This window comes from Hyla sarda, chromosome 10 (genome assembly GCF_029499605.1).
Source record: "Hyla sarda isolate aHylSar1 chromosome 10, aHylSar1.hap1, whole genome shotgun sequence".
NCBI lineage: Eukaryota > Metazoa > Chordata > Amphibia > Anura > Hylidae > Hyla > Hyla sarda.
Genome location: NC_079198.1, coordinates 44,990,484 through 45,005,831, shown reverse-complemented (window position 1 = coordinate 45,005,831; position 15,348 = coordinate 44,990,484). Strand labels below are relative to the sequence as shown.

Below are 15,348 nucleotides of genomic sequence, written 5' to 3'. Positions count from 1 at the left end.
ACATTAAAGGGTAGCTCCCACCATCACTTTTTTTCTTTTTTCTGTCCCTGCCTATTACCCATCTATCCCTAACCCCCTCCCTGCCTTTAATTTTTTTTTTTTACATATTAAAAATGCCTTTTGTCTGCCTGGCAGTGTGCTCACTACCAGACAGACTTCCCCAGCAGGCACTACGTCACTGATGCCTGCTGGGGCCGACATTTCCGCCTGTAGTTCACCTATACAGGGCGCCTTCAGTTGTTTCCCCACTGCAACTCCCAGCTTGCCCTGACATCTATTGGCTGTCAGGGCATGCTGGGAGTTGTAGTGGAGAAACAACTGGAGGCACCCTGTATAGGTGAACACCGGATCTGTGATGGCCGCACATACCACTCCCCGCCGCGCAGCCCGCAACCCCCTGGCCCCGTCGCGCCGCTAAACCCACTCCCCCTCCCCCTTAGCTCACCCAGAGTACCCCCTCCCCGCCGCGCAGCCCACAACCTAGTGCTGGGCGGTATTACCTAATATGTATATCACAGTATTTTTTCAAGTTATGGCGGTATTACTGTATTACCGTGATACCATGGGGGAAACAGGGTATAAGTGCAGCGGCTGACAGTTAACCCCTTCCCCGCCATGGGGACCGTGCGCACGACCCGCATGGCGGGGAAGGGGTTAACTGTCAGCCACAGCACTATCATGATTTCCCCATGGGCGCACTGACGGCTATTCACTTACATTTTCACCGCTGCACAGCTTATAAACCCAGGTTCCCAGCTGCAGCCGCTGCGGACGCTGCAGAGCTTTCTCCCCCTGCAAGCGCTGAATGTGCAGACGCAGCGCTTCGGATCTTTGTCCCCGCTCCGTTCTCTGATCCCCGAGCAGGGAGGGGAATGTAAGAATCAGCAGAGCCTTCTCCCCCTGCAAGCGCTGAATGTACGGGCGCTGCAGAGCTTCTGCGCTTTCCCCTGGCTCTGATCACTGAGAGCCAGCGGCAGCTGCAGGGGGAGCGGGGATGTGAGCAGGGGGAGCTCAGTGGCTCCCGCTCCAGCACATCCCGCGATCGGTATGCCGCCCAGCCCTACTGCAACCCCCCTGCCGCTCCGCTCAACCCACTCCCCCTCCCCACCCCCCTTAGTTCACCTATTCAGTGTCCCTCCAGCTGTTTCCCCCCCTACAACTCTCAGCTTGCCCTGACATCTATTGGCTGTCAGGGCACGCTGGGAGTTGTAGTGGGGAAACTGGAGGCATACTGTATAGGTGAACACGCAACCCCCCCTCCCCCAATAATACTTTACCTGGTCCACGGGAGCCTGCGCGCATCCACTTCCTTCAAAGCGCTCGCTCCCGCCTGTCTGATTGACAGACGGGAGCGGGCACCGCAGTGACTGAATTTTGACTCATTGCCAGGCTTAAATGAGTTGAAATTCTGTAGTGACGTCACTGCCGAATGCATTCGGCCACTAGGAGGTCGACCCCTATTGGCCGAATTTAAAAGTGATTTTAAACTGGTTTAAAATCACTTTTTTTTTTCAATTAAAGTATATTAGAGATATGTTGTAGTACTTAAAGGACAAGTCTCACAGTAAAAAAATTGTTCAGCTTTTAGTGCAGAAGGTAAAGTTATATAGGTTTGTAAATCACTTCCATTACCAATGCTGCTTAGAAACAAGCTTTTTCTGCATTCTTCTGTCTGACAGGAAATTCAGCGGTTCCAGGTTTTCATGACTTGTGACCCCCTATTCAGGCTGTTATCAGCAGCATCCCAGGGCCGTGACGTGACAATTACCCAGAAAACCCCTGTGCTGCAGAGAGCTCACTGTGCTCGGCCTTAGCCCCTCCCATCTGATGAATATTCACACTGTCCTCCCTCTGTTCTACAGTGATTGGCTGAGCAGCACTGCCTATATGCCGGCTGATTCAGATCATAGCAGCCCCAGCAGACAGGCTGATTCTCTCCCCTCTCCTTGCTAATGTTTTTACACTGAGAATGGAGGAGAAGGGGGAGGGGAGGGAGCTGACCAGCGTAGAGCTGTCACACTGAGCACTGGGGAGAGAGGAGTGCAGGGCAGAGAAGGGGGAGGTGATTGTGCCACTGTAAAGCTGTTTCACTGAGAGGAGGAGGGTGAGGGAGTGATTTAACAGTGTAAAACTGCAGCTTCAACTCCAGGGTCCCTCTCTCTGAGCACTGAGATTACATTTTGTTTCCTCGTGGCCACCCTGCTGTATAGGGCTATGATTGGAGCTCAGTGTTATGTGGGAATGAGCTAGCAGAGCTGTGGGAGTGACTAAGATAAGTTAGGGGTGGTAACAAGCTCTCTGCTCAGGCAGCTGAGAGCAGGAAATGTGAGCAGTGCATGCAGGGAAATGTAGTCTCTGACATCACAGGGATAGCCACCATAACCAGGAAGTAACTGGAATTTATGAGCTGAATAGCCGGTGAATGGGGGCCGGAAAAAAAATCACAAACATGTCAGAGAGGTGGTAGGTGAATATACTATGGAATGGCTAGGTTTTTTTTTTTTTCTTTGCTGCATGGGATATCTTCTTTAAGTACTACAACATATCAATTTTTTTATTTCATGACAGTGCCCATTTAAGTACCAGATGTCACACTAGTGTTCTGCTATTCAGGAGTCTTATAAAGCTGGGGGAGGACTGTAAGTCTGCCTTTAATGGCAGAGTACTATTGTGACATCTGTTGTTATTTCCCTCCATGTCTTCTCTCTAATATGGCTGTTTTACCAGACACATATTCCCTTCAGGAGAGTGGGAAAGCTGGGTGATAGGCAGTACACACGGCTTTCCCAGTCACCTGAAGAGAGCCCCATATACCAAAGTAGTGCCCCACACTGTGAACACACACATAAATTCATACATAGAAAAACAATGCACAGATACAAACACATGCACATCACAAACATAATGCTTAGGTATACACACATGCTTAGGCTCAAGATACACACACACAAACACACACAATTGAGCAGCTCCAGGGGGGTCAACATCTTGAGCGAATTTTACTTTCAGGGAGGAGCCCAGGAGAGAGGAGAGGGGCCTGGGTACAGGCAGGGCATGGGGGAGGGGAGAGGATGGGCTCCCGTGATTTCAGTACAGTAAAAAGAACAAGCCCTGTTGCTTTGCAAGGAGCTTGTTCTTTTTACTGACATTAGGTGTGGAGTGTGAGAGGAGGGTGAAAGCGTGGGCAGCTGCGGGCCCCTCTACATAGTGCTTCTGGTCTGGGCCCCTGATGGCTGAACTGCCTGTACTGCCCTGATGGCGGCCCTGGTAAAAGGGACTGTCCCACAGGACTGGCGCATGGCAAATGCGGTACCATTACTTAAAAAGAGGTCAAAAGGTGACCCCGGGAATTATAGGCCTGTTAGTTTCACCTCCATTGTATGTAAATTGTTTGAGAGTTTTCTAAGGGATGCTATTTTGGAGTATCTTGATAAAAATAAATGTATGACTCCATATCAGCTTGACTTTATGAGGGATCGGTCCTGTCAAACTAACCTGATCAGCTTTTATGAGGAGGTGAGCTCCAGACTGGACCAGGGGGAATCGCTGGGTGTCGTATATCTGGATTTTTCCAAAGCATTTGATACGGTGCCACATACAAGGTTGGTGCATAAAATGAGAATGCTTGGACTGGGGAAAAATGTGTGCAAGTGGGTAAGTAACTGGCTCAGTGAAAAGAAACAGAGGGTGGTTATTAATGGTACTTATTCTGACTGGGTGACTGTTCTAGTGGGGTACAACAGGGGTCAGTCTTGGGTCCTGTCCTATTTAATATATTTATGAATGACCTTGTAGAGGGGTTGAATAGTAAAGTAGCAATCTTTGCAGATGATACTAAACTTTGTAAAACGGTAAACACTATAGAGGACAGTGCACTATTACAAATGGATCTGGATAGGTTGGAGGTTTGGGCTGAGAAGTGGCAGATGAGGTTCAACACTGATAAATGTAAGGTTATGCACACGGGAAAGAAAAATCAGTCTGGAATTATGTATTAAATGGGAGCACACTTGGGATGACTTATGTGGAAAAGGACTTTGGAGTCTTAGTTAATAATAAATTTAGCTGTAGTGACCAGTGTCGGGCAGCTGCTGCCAAGGCAAATAAAATCATGGGGTGCATCAATAGGGGCATAGATGCCCATGACAAGGAAATCATTCTACCGCTGTACAAATCACTAGTCAGACCACACAGAATTCTGTGTACAGTACTGGGCACCAATGTACCAGAAAGATACAGTGGAGCTGGAGAGGGTTCAAAGACGGGCAACCAGAGTAATACAGGGAATGGGAGGACTACAGTACCCAGAAAGATTATCTAAGAATTAGGGTTATTTAGTTTAGAAAAAAGAAGGCTTAGAGGAGACCTAATAACTATGTATAAATATATCAGGGGACCATACAGAGATCCCTCCTATGATCTATTTATACCCAGGACTGTATCTATAACAAGGGGGCATCCTCTACGTTTAGAGGAAAGAAAGTTTCTACATCAGCACAGACAGGAATTCTTTACTGTAAGAGCAGTGAGACTGTGGAATTCTCTGCCTGAAGAGGTGGTCATGGTTAACTCAGTAAAATAATTTAAAAGGGGTCTGGATGCATTTTTGGAGAATTGCAGGTTATGGATTCTAGATCTATAGGAACAGAACGTTGATCCAGGGATCTATTCTAATTGCCATATATGGAGTCGGGAAGGAATTTTTACCTAGAGTATGAGGATCAACTCAGTAGGGACTTATTAGGATTATAGGTTGAACTTGATGGACTCTGGTCTTTTTTCAACCTTATAAACTATGTTACAGCACTTATGGGGCATAGACAGAATACACTATGACAGTGACTTACTGGCGATGTCTTCACTGTAATTGTCTATTTTACTTTTTCCTCTATAACATTTTATGTCTAGACATCTTTTGTACTTTACCTCTGCAGTAGATCCTCATCCTTCATACCAAGACAAGCTTCTTATAGTAGCTCACACTGTTGTCCCTAAGCTCCACACACTGCATCACTGAATACAGTACTGCCACATACTGTTCTGCTGAATACTGCCACACTGTGCCAATAAATACACTGCAAAGAATAATACAAATGAAGGTGTTTAAAAACACAATATTTAGGAATTGGATTGGTCCATTACTGGTTCCACTAATTCTATTTCACTAGGGCTTCTATGTTAGGGACTCTTTTATTCCATTAATCTGGATCCTAAGATTCCAATCTTTGTAGTCCACATAACATGCACCTCCTCTATCTAATTTACCAATTCCTATTATTGCTGTTTAAAATGTGTTCCCCAGCACCCCCCCCCCCCCCCCCGACGTTTCGCTGGAGAGAACCAGCTTTATCAAGGTATAGGATACTAATGCTGGGAGTGGGTAATCACTTTCATCGACCGGTGCTGGTAACCCGCTAACTCCCGGAAAGGTAAGCTGCCGCGGAGCAGGTGGTCTCCCCCGGGCACGTTTGGTTCCAGAATTTCCACTACTGCCACACCACGCTGACTGCCAACCGTGCTACCGCCTTGCTGACTCAAGGGCAATCTGCAACTCTCTTCTCCCCATGATGAACCCCCCTTCTCCTGAGATCGAGCAATAACAGGTGTGTTATGCCCTTAGATGTCCGGGGTCCGCGCTCCACTGAACGGATTAGGGTGTGTCCATCTTTTTTTGTAGCACCCGCAATCCAAAAATTTTAAATTCCCAGACCCAGGCCCCACCTCTGCGGCATCAGGAACCCATTTATTGCCTGAAGGACACAGCCTGGAGTTGGCTGATGCACCAGTACACACAGGGCTTCACAATCCGCCCCAAAACCAAAATTTTTTTTTTTAATTTACAACTTTGTGTAAACACAACCGCATATCCAACATTTCAGAAGACTCTATAAGGCAGGACGGTGGACCACCCAAAGACTTTCTTCTCAAAAATAATGAACAACACAATTGTTGATTTTTTTAATTGAAATTCCTAGACCCAGGCCCCACCTCAGCTGCATCAGTAACCCATAGATTGCCTAAAAGACACAGCCTGGAGTTGGCTGATGCACGAGTTCACACCCGGGCTTCACAATCCACCCCCAAAAAACGCAATTTTTTAAAAAATTGTCTGACAAAATACCTTTTTGTTAAAACAAGCGAATATACAGCAGTTCAGAAGACTCTATAATGCAGGACGGTGGACCACCCAAAGACATTCTTCTATACTATAATAAATCACACAATATGTTCAAATTTTTTTAAATAATCGAAATTCTAAGACCAAGGCCCCACCTCTGCTGCATCAGTAACCCATATATTGCCTAACGGACACAGACTGGAGTTGACTGATGCACGAGTACACACTACACACCCGTCACCCGGGCTTCACAATCCACCCAAAAAAAACGCAAAATTTTATCGAAATTGTCGGCCAAAATACCTTTTTGTTAAAACAAGCGCATATACAGCATTTCAGAAGACTCTATAATGCAGGACGGTGGACCACCCAAAGACATTCTTCTATAATATAATAAACCACACAATATGTTAAATTTTTTTTTAAATAATCAAAATTCCAATACCAAGGCCCCACCTCTGCGGCATCAGTAACCCATATATTGCCTAACGGACACAGACTGGAGTTGACTGATGCACGAGTACACACTACACACCCGTCACCCGGGCTTCACAATCCACCCCAAAAAAACGCAACATTTTATCGAAACTGTTGGACAAAATACCTTTTTTTTTTTTTTAAAAAAAACAAGCGCATATACAGCAGTTCAGAAGACTCTATAATGCAGGATGGTGGACCACCCAAAGACATTCTTCTCAAAAGTAATAAACCACACAATGTTTGAAATTTGGTTAAAAAAATGTGTGTAATTACATGTGTGTAAGTGCATCTGTCTCCAAAAAATCAGATGGCAAAAGGATTCTAATCGCCAAAAATGATTAAGCAGAGTTAATCCCTCTCCATGTATTTATTTATTTTTTCATTAAAAAATCACACGCAACAAGTGTTCCGTTGTGTAACGGTTAGCATTCTGCCAAATTCAATTTTATTACTTATAAAATTACCAGTAAGTTTAACAATAACACTACCCAAGAGTGTTCTGTCTCTGTGCTAAATTCAGTGTTATACCACACGTTATACAAAGCCTCTTGGGTACTGCTGAGGCCTACTCCTGACTGATCCTGGTGCAATGTATGGGGATACATTGCACCAGGAGCAGTCAGGAGTAGGCCTCAGCAGTACCCAAGAGGCTTTGTATAACGTGTGGTATAACACTGAATTTAGCACAGAGACAGAAAAAAAGGTGGTGTATGGTACGCTATTTGCTTGTATGTAGGCCCTTTGCAATGATAAAGCCACTGTTAAGCGTATTTGTACTCAGGAAAAAAATAATTTCCCTTTAATACACCGGCAGGTGTATAGCGTGTGGTATAACACTGAATTTAGCACAGAGACAGAAAAAAAGGTGTTATATGGTACTCTATTTGCTTGAATTTAGGCCCTTTGCAATAAGGCCACTGTTTAGCGTATTTTTACGCAGGAAACCCTTTTTTTTCTTTAATGCAGTGTAACGCAGGTGTATAACGTGTGATATAACACTGAATTTAGCACAGAGACAGAAAACAAGGTGGTATATGGTATGCTATTTGCTAGTATGTAGGCCCTTTGCAATGATAAGGCCACTGAAAAAGCGTATTTGTACTCAGGGAAAAAAAAAATTTCTTTAATACACCGGCAGGTGTATAACGTGTGGTATAACACTAAATTTAGCACAGAGACAGAGTAACAAGTGAAAAATGGTAAAAAGGCACTAAAGTCCACACTAATATGACTTATTTCTGAACAGCAGCAGGACCCAACAGTGCAGCACCACAAAAAAAAAAAATCCAAGGATTAAACCCTAAATTGCACTCTGTCACACAATTCTGAGCAGCAGAAGATTTGTGGAGAAAAAAACTCAATAGAGCTGAAAAATGAGGAGATAAGATGCTTCAGAACGTTCAGGCAGCTTGGAGATCTGTATGAGGCAGCTGACAGCTATCTGCCCCTCTCTGCTGCAATGCTCAATAACGTGAATAGGAGTTTTAGCAATCAATGATCCTTCTCAGTGTAACAGCACAGCACTCTGCACTCCTGCCTTTCCCTAATGCTGATGTGACTAGCAGTTGCAGTGTAATGCTGTGGTATGAGCTATTCACACACACAGTCCCGTCCTCTCCATCTGAGTGCATAGATGAAATGAAGTGAGGCAAGATGGACACCGATTATATAGGGGCTGTGACATCACAGGGGTCAGTGAACACTGATAGGCTGAATCTCACATGTGGTTCAGGGTCAGCCCGCCTACCTTCATTCCCGCCGCTGTTTCCCGCCCTCCCATAATCCCTTGCCCCATGTACTCACATGTGGATCCGCCATCTTAGCCCTACAATAGCCTGGAACGCTGTAAAATTGAGTTTAATGAAGCGATTTGTGCGATAGAATCGCGGCAATATTCATATTCGTTGCAAATGGAATTTTTCATGAAATTCGTAACGAATTTGGGTTCATCAAGTTCGATTCGCTCATCTCTAACTACCACAATCAGTGCCGCTGAATATAATACTACAACACACTTTATTACTGAATATAACTATGCCACAGACTGTGTCCCTGATTATAAAACAACCACACACTGTACCCCTGATTATAATACTGCCACACACTGTACCGCTGAATATGATTGTGCCACACATTGTATCACTGAATATAACCCCTTTCAGACTCCCCTGTCCTGCTCCAAACTCCTCTGTTTTGGCCTTCCAGACCCCATTGTCGCCCCCCCTTAGACCTATCTGTCATGCTCCAGACTTCACTTTTCCCCTTTACAGACCTCTGTCTCCCTTTAGATTTAATACTACAAAGTTTTGCCCACACTAAATCCTGCTTGGCCACAGCGTGAAAGTGGTGTTGCAAAGTAAGAATGCTACTGGTGCTGTTAGTTGTAGCACAGCTAGTGGCTGGGCAGCAGTTGGGCCCTTTCCACAGCAGGATCCTCGGATCCCTGGACAAGTGTTCATCAAGCTCAGCCAAGGAGGGAAGGAGATGGGTGAAGTCAAGGGGTATGTGTAGGTAAAGGGAAGAGGATGTGATACTACATTTCTACATATGCATAAGGCTGGGAATACACTTGGTGTTTTAAAAAAAAAAAAAAAAATCCCCAAAAACCCACAATACCTGCTGTATGTTTTTTTTTTTTTTTTTTTTTTTTTTGAGGGGGTGTCAACCTTTCAAAGAATGACATAAATTGTAATGAAAAAAGAAATCTTATTTCTTTCTAAGAACGTATCTATGACTGTTTCATAGTTCTTCTTTTATATTCTGACAAACCAAACCTACAGGTCTTTCATAGATAAAAGAAGAAAACAAAAGCAAAGGGGTGCTCCCTTGTGTAGCATATAAAAGTGGGTGCGAGCCCACCACCACACCATAAGTTCTGTACTAACCTTATAGAGTTGTGCTATGAAACTTGATGAAAGGCAAAGTGGTACCTAGTATTCCAATGAGATGACCCAATCAGTGGGCCAAGAAGTACAGATATGAAGACATGAATAAAGAAGCAAAGAGGAGGTCTTGTTGAGCACTGCTGTAGATTTTTCAGGAACAATAAGCTGCCACAATTGCACAGGACTGGATTTATTGTAGAAGAAAGGAGAATGGACAATTTACACAGAAATATTGATATATGAGACTACACCACACTATTTGTTACCCATTATGTCCTTTTGTATGTTTAATTTGTTCCTAGCTTATTATTTAACTCTTATTTTGGCACATGTGTATTTCAATTGAGTTGTGCGTTTCCATTCAGTATACATACTGTTTATTTATTTATGGCTATTGTTTTGCTATTTTAGCATTATATGTGTGTTCTTTTAATTACTGGTGTACTTATAATATTTACCATAGTGCATTTTTAATATTTGACCTGAGGAAGACATGTGAATGCAGAAACGTGTTGTCTATTCTTTCTTCTTCTATAATAAATCCAGTTCTGTGAATGTGTGGCTGCTAATATTTTCTGAGAAGTCTACAGCAGTGCTCAACAAGACCTCCCTTTTCGGTCCTTGTTCATGGATCCATCATAGGACCAGGCAAGATTTAACTAACCCTAGGAGTAAACCAATTCTTTCTTTTACTTTCCTGCATGTCTGACTATTGTTCCGTGAACATTGGCAGGGCGCCCCACCTTCTTTATGTTATTTTACCTCATGACTAGATATTTCTCACCTGTAAAGTACTGGGTGTGGGTAATTCTCTCGAAAGTGATTAATACACTTCAGAAACTTTGTTATGACTCTTATCTTCATAAAAAAGCAGGGGTGAAGTTCCAATCTTATTGAGAGAAAAGATGGATTAATACACAACCAAACAGTTTATGGGAAACATACCTTACTTTTTAGTGTCCCCTTATGTTTTTTTTTTTTTTGTCAGTTTTATTCTGAATCAATGCCATATAATAATCTACAGATTTTCATTTGTAAAACATTTTGTTACCTGGCACCTTTTTACAAGTTGGAATTACACATGCATCAGCTATAATGATATGAGCATGGCAGTAACAAAGAGTGTCATTGCTCACTAGTCTCAGAAACACAGGTGCACAGACACAACATCACATGTACATAGCAAGACTTATTTGTGTGTAATGTCCCAGTACAGGACATGGTCCTGCACTACAGTTAGGCCCTGTCAGGTTGAGTCCATTAATGACCAAGGGGGCTCTCTTGCGGTGTCTACCCTGCTTTGATGTACTGTTAACTATTTTATATTATGGATAGTCAGTGTCCTAATGTATAGCTGGTCTAAAGGATCTGTGAGATGTCATATGTTATGTTACGTAGAGAGCACCAGTTTAACACATGAACCGCAGCGTGACCAATGGGCTTTGGCTCAGCCCCCCTCTATATAAGGGGGCAGCCATTACAATTATCTCTCTTCTACCATCACTCTTTACTGAGACCAGCAAACACCAGAGATCTCAGTGCTAGTGTCCAGCAAATGGAAGGCCTAAAATCTATAGTCATTCCAGTAAGTCAAGTCTATGTCTGCTGTCACTTCTATCTACAGTCTAGTCAAGCCTCAAGTCAATTATCCAAAGTCTATTACAAGTCTAAGTGGTTCCAGCAAGCTGCGAGGTCCTTCTGTGTTCATGGCCACCTCTATGTGATTCTGGCCTAGCTGTGACGATAATACCATCTATCTAAACTTAGTAAAGCCTCCATTAAACCATAACTGGTTGTGGACTCTCCTTTCACTATCTAGCCATTGGAATAGCGGAGATACCGTTCGAGTGGTTCAGTTACCCAAAAACCACTCTGGCGTCACCAACATTAGGGGTTAACAACACCTTGCCCCGGGGGTTAATACCATCTTGCCCCTCCACCTACACCGCTACACCCCATGGTCCCACCATATACTGTGGGTCCCCACATGTGCACAATATTTATATTGCATATATCCGGCAATAGCAATAAAACCATAAAGCAGTAGTTTTCAGACAACTGCCTAAAAGAAAAACTATCTTTGTTGTCCATAGCAACCAATCATAGCACACCTTTAATTTTTCAAGCGCACAATAAGAAATACAATTTCTACTGTTTTTCTTTTAGACAGTTTCATAAATATCCACCAGTCTTAAATTTAGATCAAAAGACGTAATTGGGGAGGAACATTCATTTACCCCTACATAAACATATAGGGGGAAAATTATCAAACCCTGTGTAGAGGAAGTTAGGTATGAAGAAAAAAAAAGACCTCAAAAGGCGCTGCAGATTCCCAAAAAGTAAACCAAACCAGGGATGTGGTGGTAGTACAAAGCACTGGGAGGTTTATTGTAATAAATAAAACAATAAAATACAGATTACGCGTTTCGGGGGAGCCACCCCCTTCTTCAGATCAGAGTATGTGCAGCAGATTACAGACAGGGTTTAAATACAAAAGGAGTGGGTGCCAACCACTTAAGTGGGAGGAGCTAGTCAGACATACATCACATGGTACATTGTATAAAAGTATACAGATAACAAAACAGCAATTAACAATAAAATGCAATGAAAATAATGGAGGTTCAGTTAGATCCGTCCTGTTAATAACAAAAAGAAAAAGCATATCAAGACATCGGATGTACTAGTAAACAGATGACAGCATCCGGATTGTCAGATATAAACATCTGGGCTGTACTGTATACACCGCTCCCGACAGCATCCGGAATAAGAACTATAAACATCCGGGCTGCTGATGCATTTGTCCATAGGCATACACTTTTGCCACGGACGCATCGCTAGATAGTGGCCGTCTCGTGACCACAGTAGACCAATGAACGTGTAGTCACAGACGCGTCGCCAAGGAGCAGCCGTCACGTGACCGCACAAAACAAATAAGCATACAAGAATATCGGCATAATAATCCTAGGCTGTCTGAGAATGTTTTAGAAGCGATATAAGGCTCTAACGTATATGGGCAAGTCGGACTGTGGCATAAATCAGTAAAACCAAATGTGAGTATGTTACGGGAGATCAGGAACAAATAAGATGAGCAATGCACATATATTCCAGAAAACATAGATACCGGACCGTGTACATGTCCTCTGGAAAGAGAACCAACACAGAGAAAGTAAGACAAAAGAATATGCGGGTACAAAAAATGGACTTATGTATGCTCAATATGTGAATATACAAAAATAGAAAGATAGTAATGAGTATAAATAATATAATAATAATGCCATGGGGTACAATAAAACCTAGACTGCACAATAAAACCATGGCTATAAGATAATAATAGTAATAAAGCCATGAGGTACAGTAAAACCATGGCTGCACAAATAGGATATCATATTAGTATAATTAAAAACTACAGTACAAACTGTAAAAAGATGTTAAAAATTAAGGGACAAAAGGTTCACACTACAGAATTGAGGGACAACATGAGATGACAACCTCATAAATTACATTCGATCATCTCATTCAGTCCCCTTGGTGATAAAGTGCCTAAAGTGTGAATCCCAAAATTTTGCCTTTTTCTCAGCATATTATATCTCTGATTCACACTCTTAGTGATATATTTGATGGGGGTGGCACAAATAGAATTAAAATCACTATTGTGTTTCTCAGTCAAGTGTCGAGAAACACTGTGTAAAAGAAAACTATGAACTGTATTGTTCCGATGTTTGTTGAGACGCTCTCTGAAGCATCTGATCGTCCTCCCTACGTACTGCAAGCCGCATGGACATTGCAGGAGATAAATGACATATTTCGATCCACAATTAAGCAGTGACTTAATAGGGAAAGTCTCTCCTGTAACAGTGGAAGTGAAGGTTTTACACCTTTGCGAAATAACTGCACAACATTTGCAGCGTGCTACACCACAGTGAAAACTCCCTGTGGTATCAAGGAAACTTGGCAAACATGTGGTATGAGGTTTCAATTTACTAGGAGCTATCAGATTACGTAAAGTGCGGGCTCTCCGAAATGTAATCAGAGGTTTGGGTGGAAGAAGACTATTGAGATGGGGATCTGCAAGTAAAATGGACCAATGTTTGGTTAGAATCTTCCAAATCTCTTGATGTTCTCTACTATAGGTGGTTATAACATTAGCGGAACGATCAGTGTTGTTAAAAGCTGATGAGTCTATTTTGGGGAGCAAACATTCCGCTTGGTCAAGAGAAAGGGCCCTATTGTAAGAGGATTGCACAAGGGAGCGAGGATAGCCTTTAGCTTTAAATCTAGCTTTTAGGATATTACTCTGAGAGATTAAATCTCTTTCACTTGTGCAATTTCTTCTTATTCTTTTAAATTGCCCATAGGGTGCAATAACCAACCAACCAGCTGTCAAAGTTCAAGTAACTATTGCTATCAACTGGCTTGAAATATGTTTTTGTACGTCCAAAAACTCAGCATGATTATCATAGACTGATTGTGTGAATTGTAATGACCAGTTGTTAGAATTTAGATGCAACAGAAACTCATCTAGCTTAGATCTATCTCCTTTCCAAACGATAAATATATCATCGATGTATCGTCGATAATACATACAGTTTGGAAAGAGAGGATGAGTGTACACAAATTGTTCCTCAAACAAGCCCAAGAACAGATTAGCAATACTAGGGGCTACTTTTGACCCCATAGTGGTGCCAGTATGTTGCATATATAGTTGACCTAGAAATTCAAAATAATTGTGTGTTAGAATAAAATTCAGCCCCTGTAGAATGAAATCTACTTGGGCCGCAGGTATGCTTGAATCGTTGGAGATGAAATGTGCAATGGCTTTGATTCCTGCCTGATGTTCAATCACAGTGTATAAGGAAGAAATATCCATTGTTACTAGAAGATAGTCTGTAGCCCATGGGACCTCTAGAATAGATTTAATAAATTCTGTTGTGTCTTTTAAGTATGATTTGAGGATAGTCACATATGGCTGTAAGAGTAAATCGATATAATGTGCAAGATTGGAAGAAAGGGAGTTGATCCCTGAAATAATGGATCTACCAGGGGGATTTGTGATATTTTTATGTATTTTGGGAAGATAATAAAATAACGGTAGGGCTGGTTCATCGATGAGTATAAATACCCTTAGATACCCCAGAGTCAACTAGCTGGATCAATTCTTCGCAGAATTGTTTAGTGGGGTTATGAGATATAGAGCAATAATAGGTGTTATCTGACAGAAGTCTATGAGCTTCTAGGATATAATCATCCCTATTCAATATGACTATCCCGCCCCCCCTTATCCGTTGGGCGGATGGTGATAGATTTATTATCAGAAAGGGATTTAATGGCTCTATTTTCAACATGTGATAGGCTAGAAGGATATTTTTTCTGAGTGTTTTTAGTCAGTTTTTCAAAGTCCGTTTGGACTAAGGTGGAAAATGTGTCGACAAAATGACCTTTTGCATGCAGAGGGTAAAAGGAAGATTTGGGCCGAAGTCCCGTATGGATAGGTGGAGGTACCATATCAGAATGCTGACAGGCATCGGAATTGGCAGGGGGAAGACCATCCAATTCCTTGAGGGAAAAAAACCTCTTAATAATAATTTTACATATAAATTTATTTAAGTCCATGAACAGGTCAAAAGTGTTAGCTTTTGACGTCGGACAAAATGAGAGCCCTTTTTCAAGGACCCTTTGTTGTACCTCATCCAAAACATAGGTGGAGAGGTTGAATATTTTGACTGTGTTCATGTCTTTCGTCTTATTAATTCTTTTAGCTTCTTTTCTCTCCCTGACTGCACGTCCTCCTCTGCATCCCCTCTTTCGCGATTTTTCCTTTATGTCCCTAAAGGGGGTGCAATGTGGATGTGCTCCAGAGGAGGAAAC

The 15,348-nt window shown here is 42.6% G+C and overlaps 1 protein-coding gene across 4 annotated transcripts in view; it reads right to left on the bottom strand.

Annotated features, from left to right (window-relative positions):
- Positions 1 to 15,348, bottom strand: part of NHERF4 (NHERF family PDZ scaffold protein 4) — an 818,185-nt gene that overhangs the window by 58,022 nt on the left and 744,815 nt on the right. For 3 of the 4 annotated variants that reach the window (XM_056543464.1, XM_056543465.1, XM_056543467.1), the window contains one exon: positions 10,268 to 10,372. The exons of the other annotated variant lie outside the window; for it this stretch is intronic. In XM_056543464.1, coding sequence (XP_056399439.1) covers positions 10,307 to 10,372 — 66 coding nt within the window. In that variant the 3' untranslated portion in view covers positions 10,268 to 10,306. The remainder of the gene's footprint in view (positions 1 to 10,267; positions 10,373 to 15,348) is intronic. 4 annotated transcript variants of the gene reach the window in all.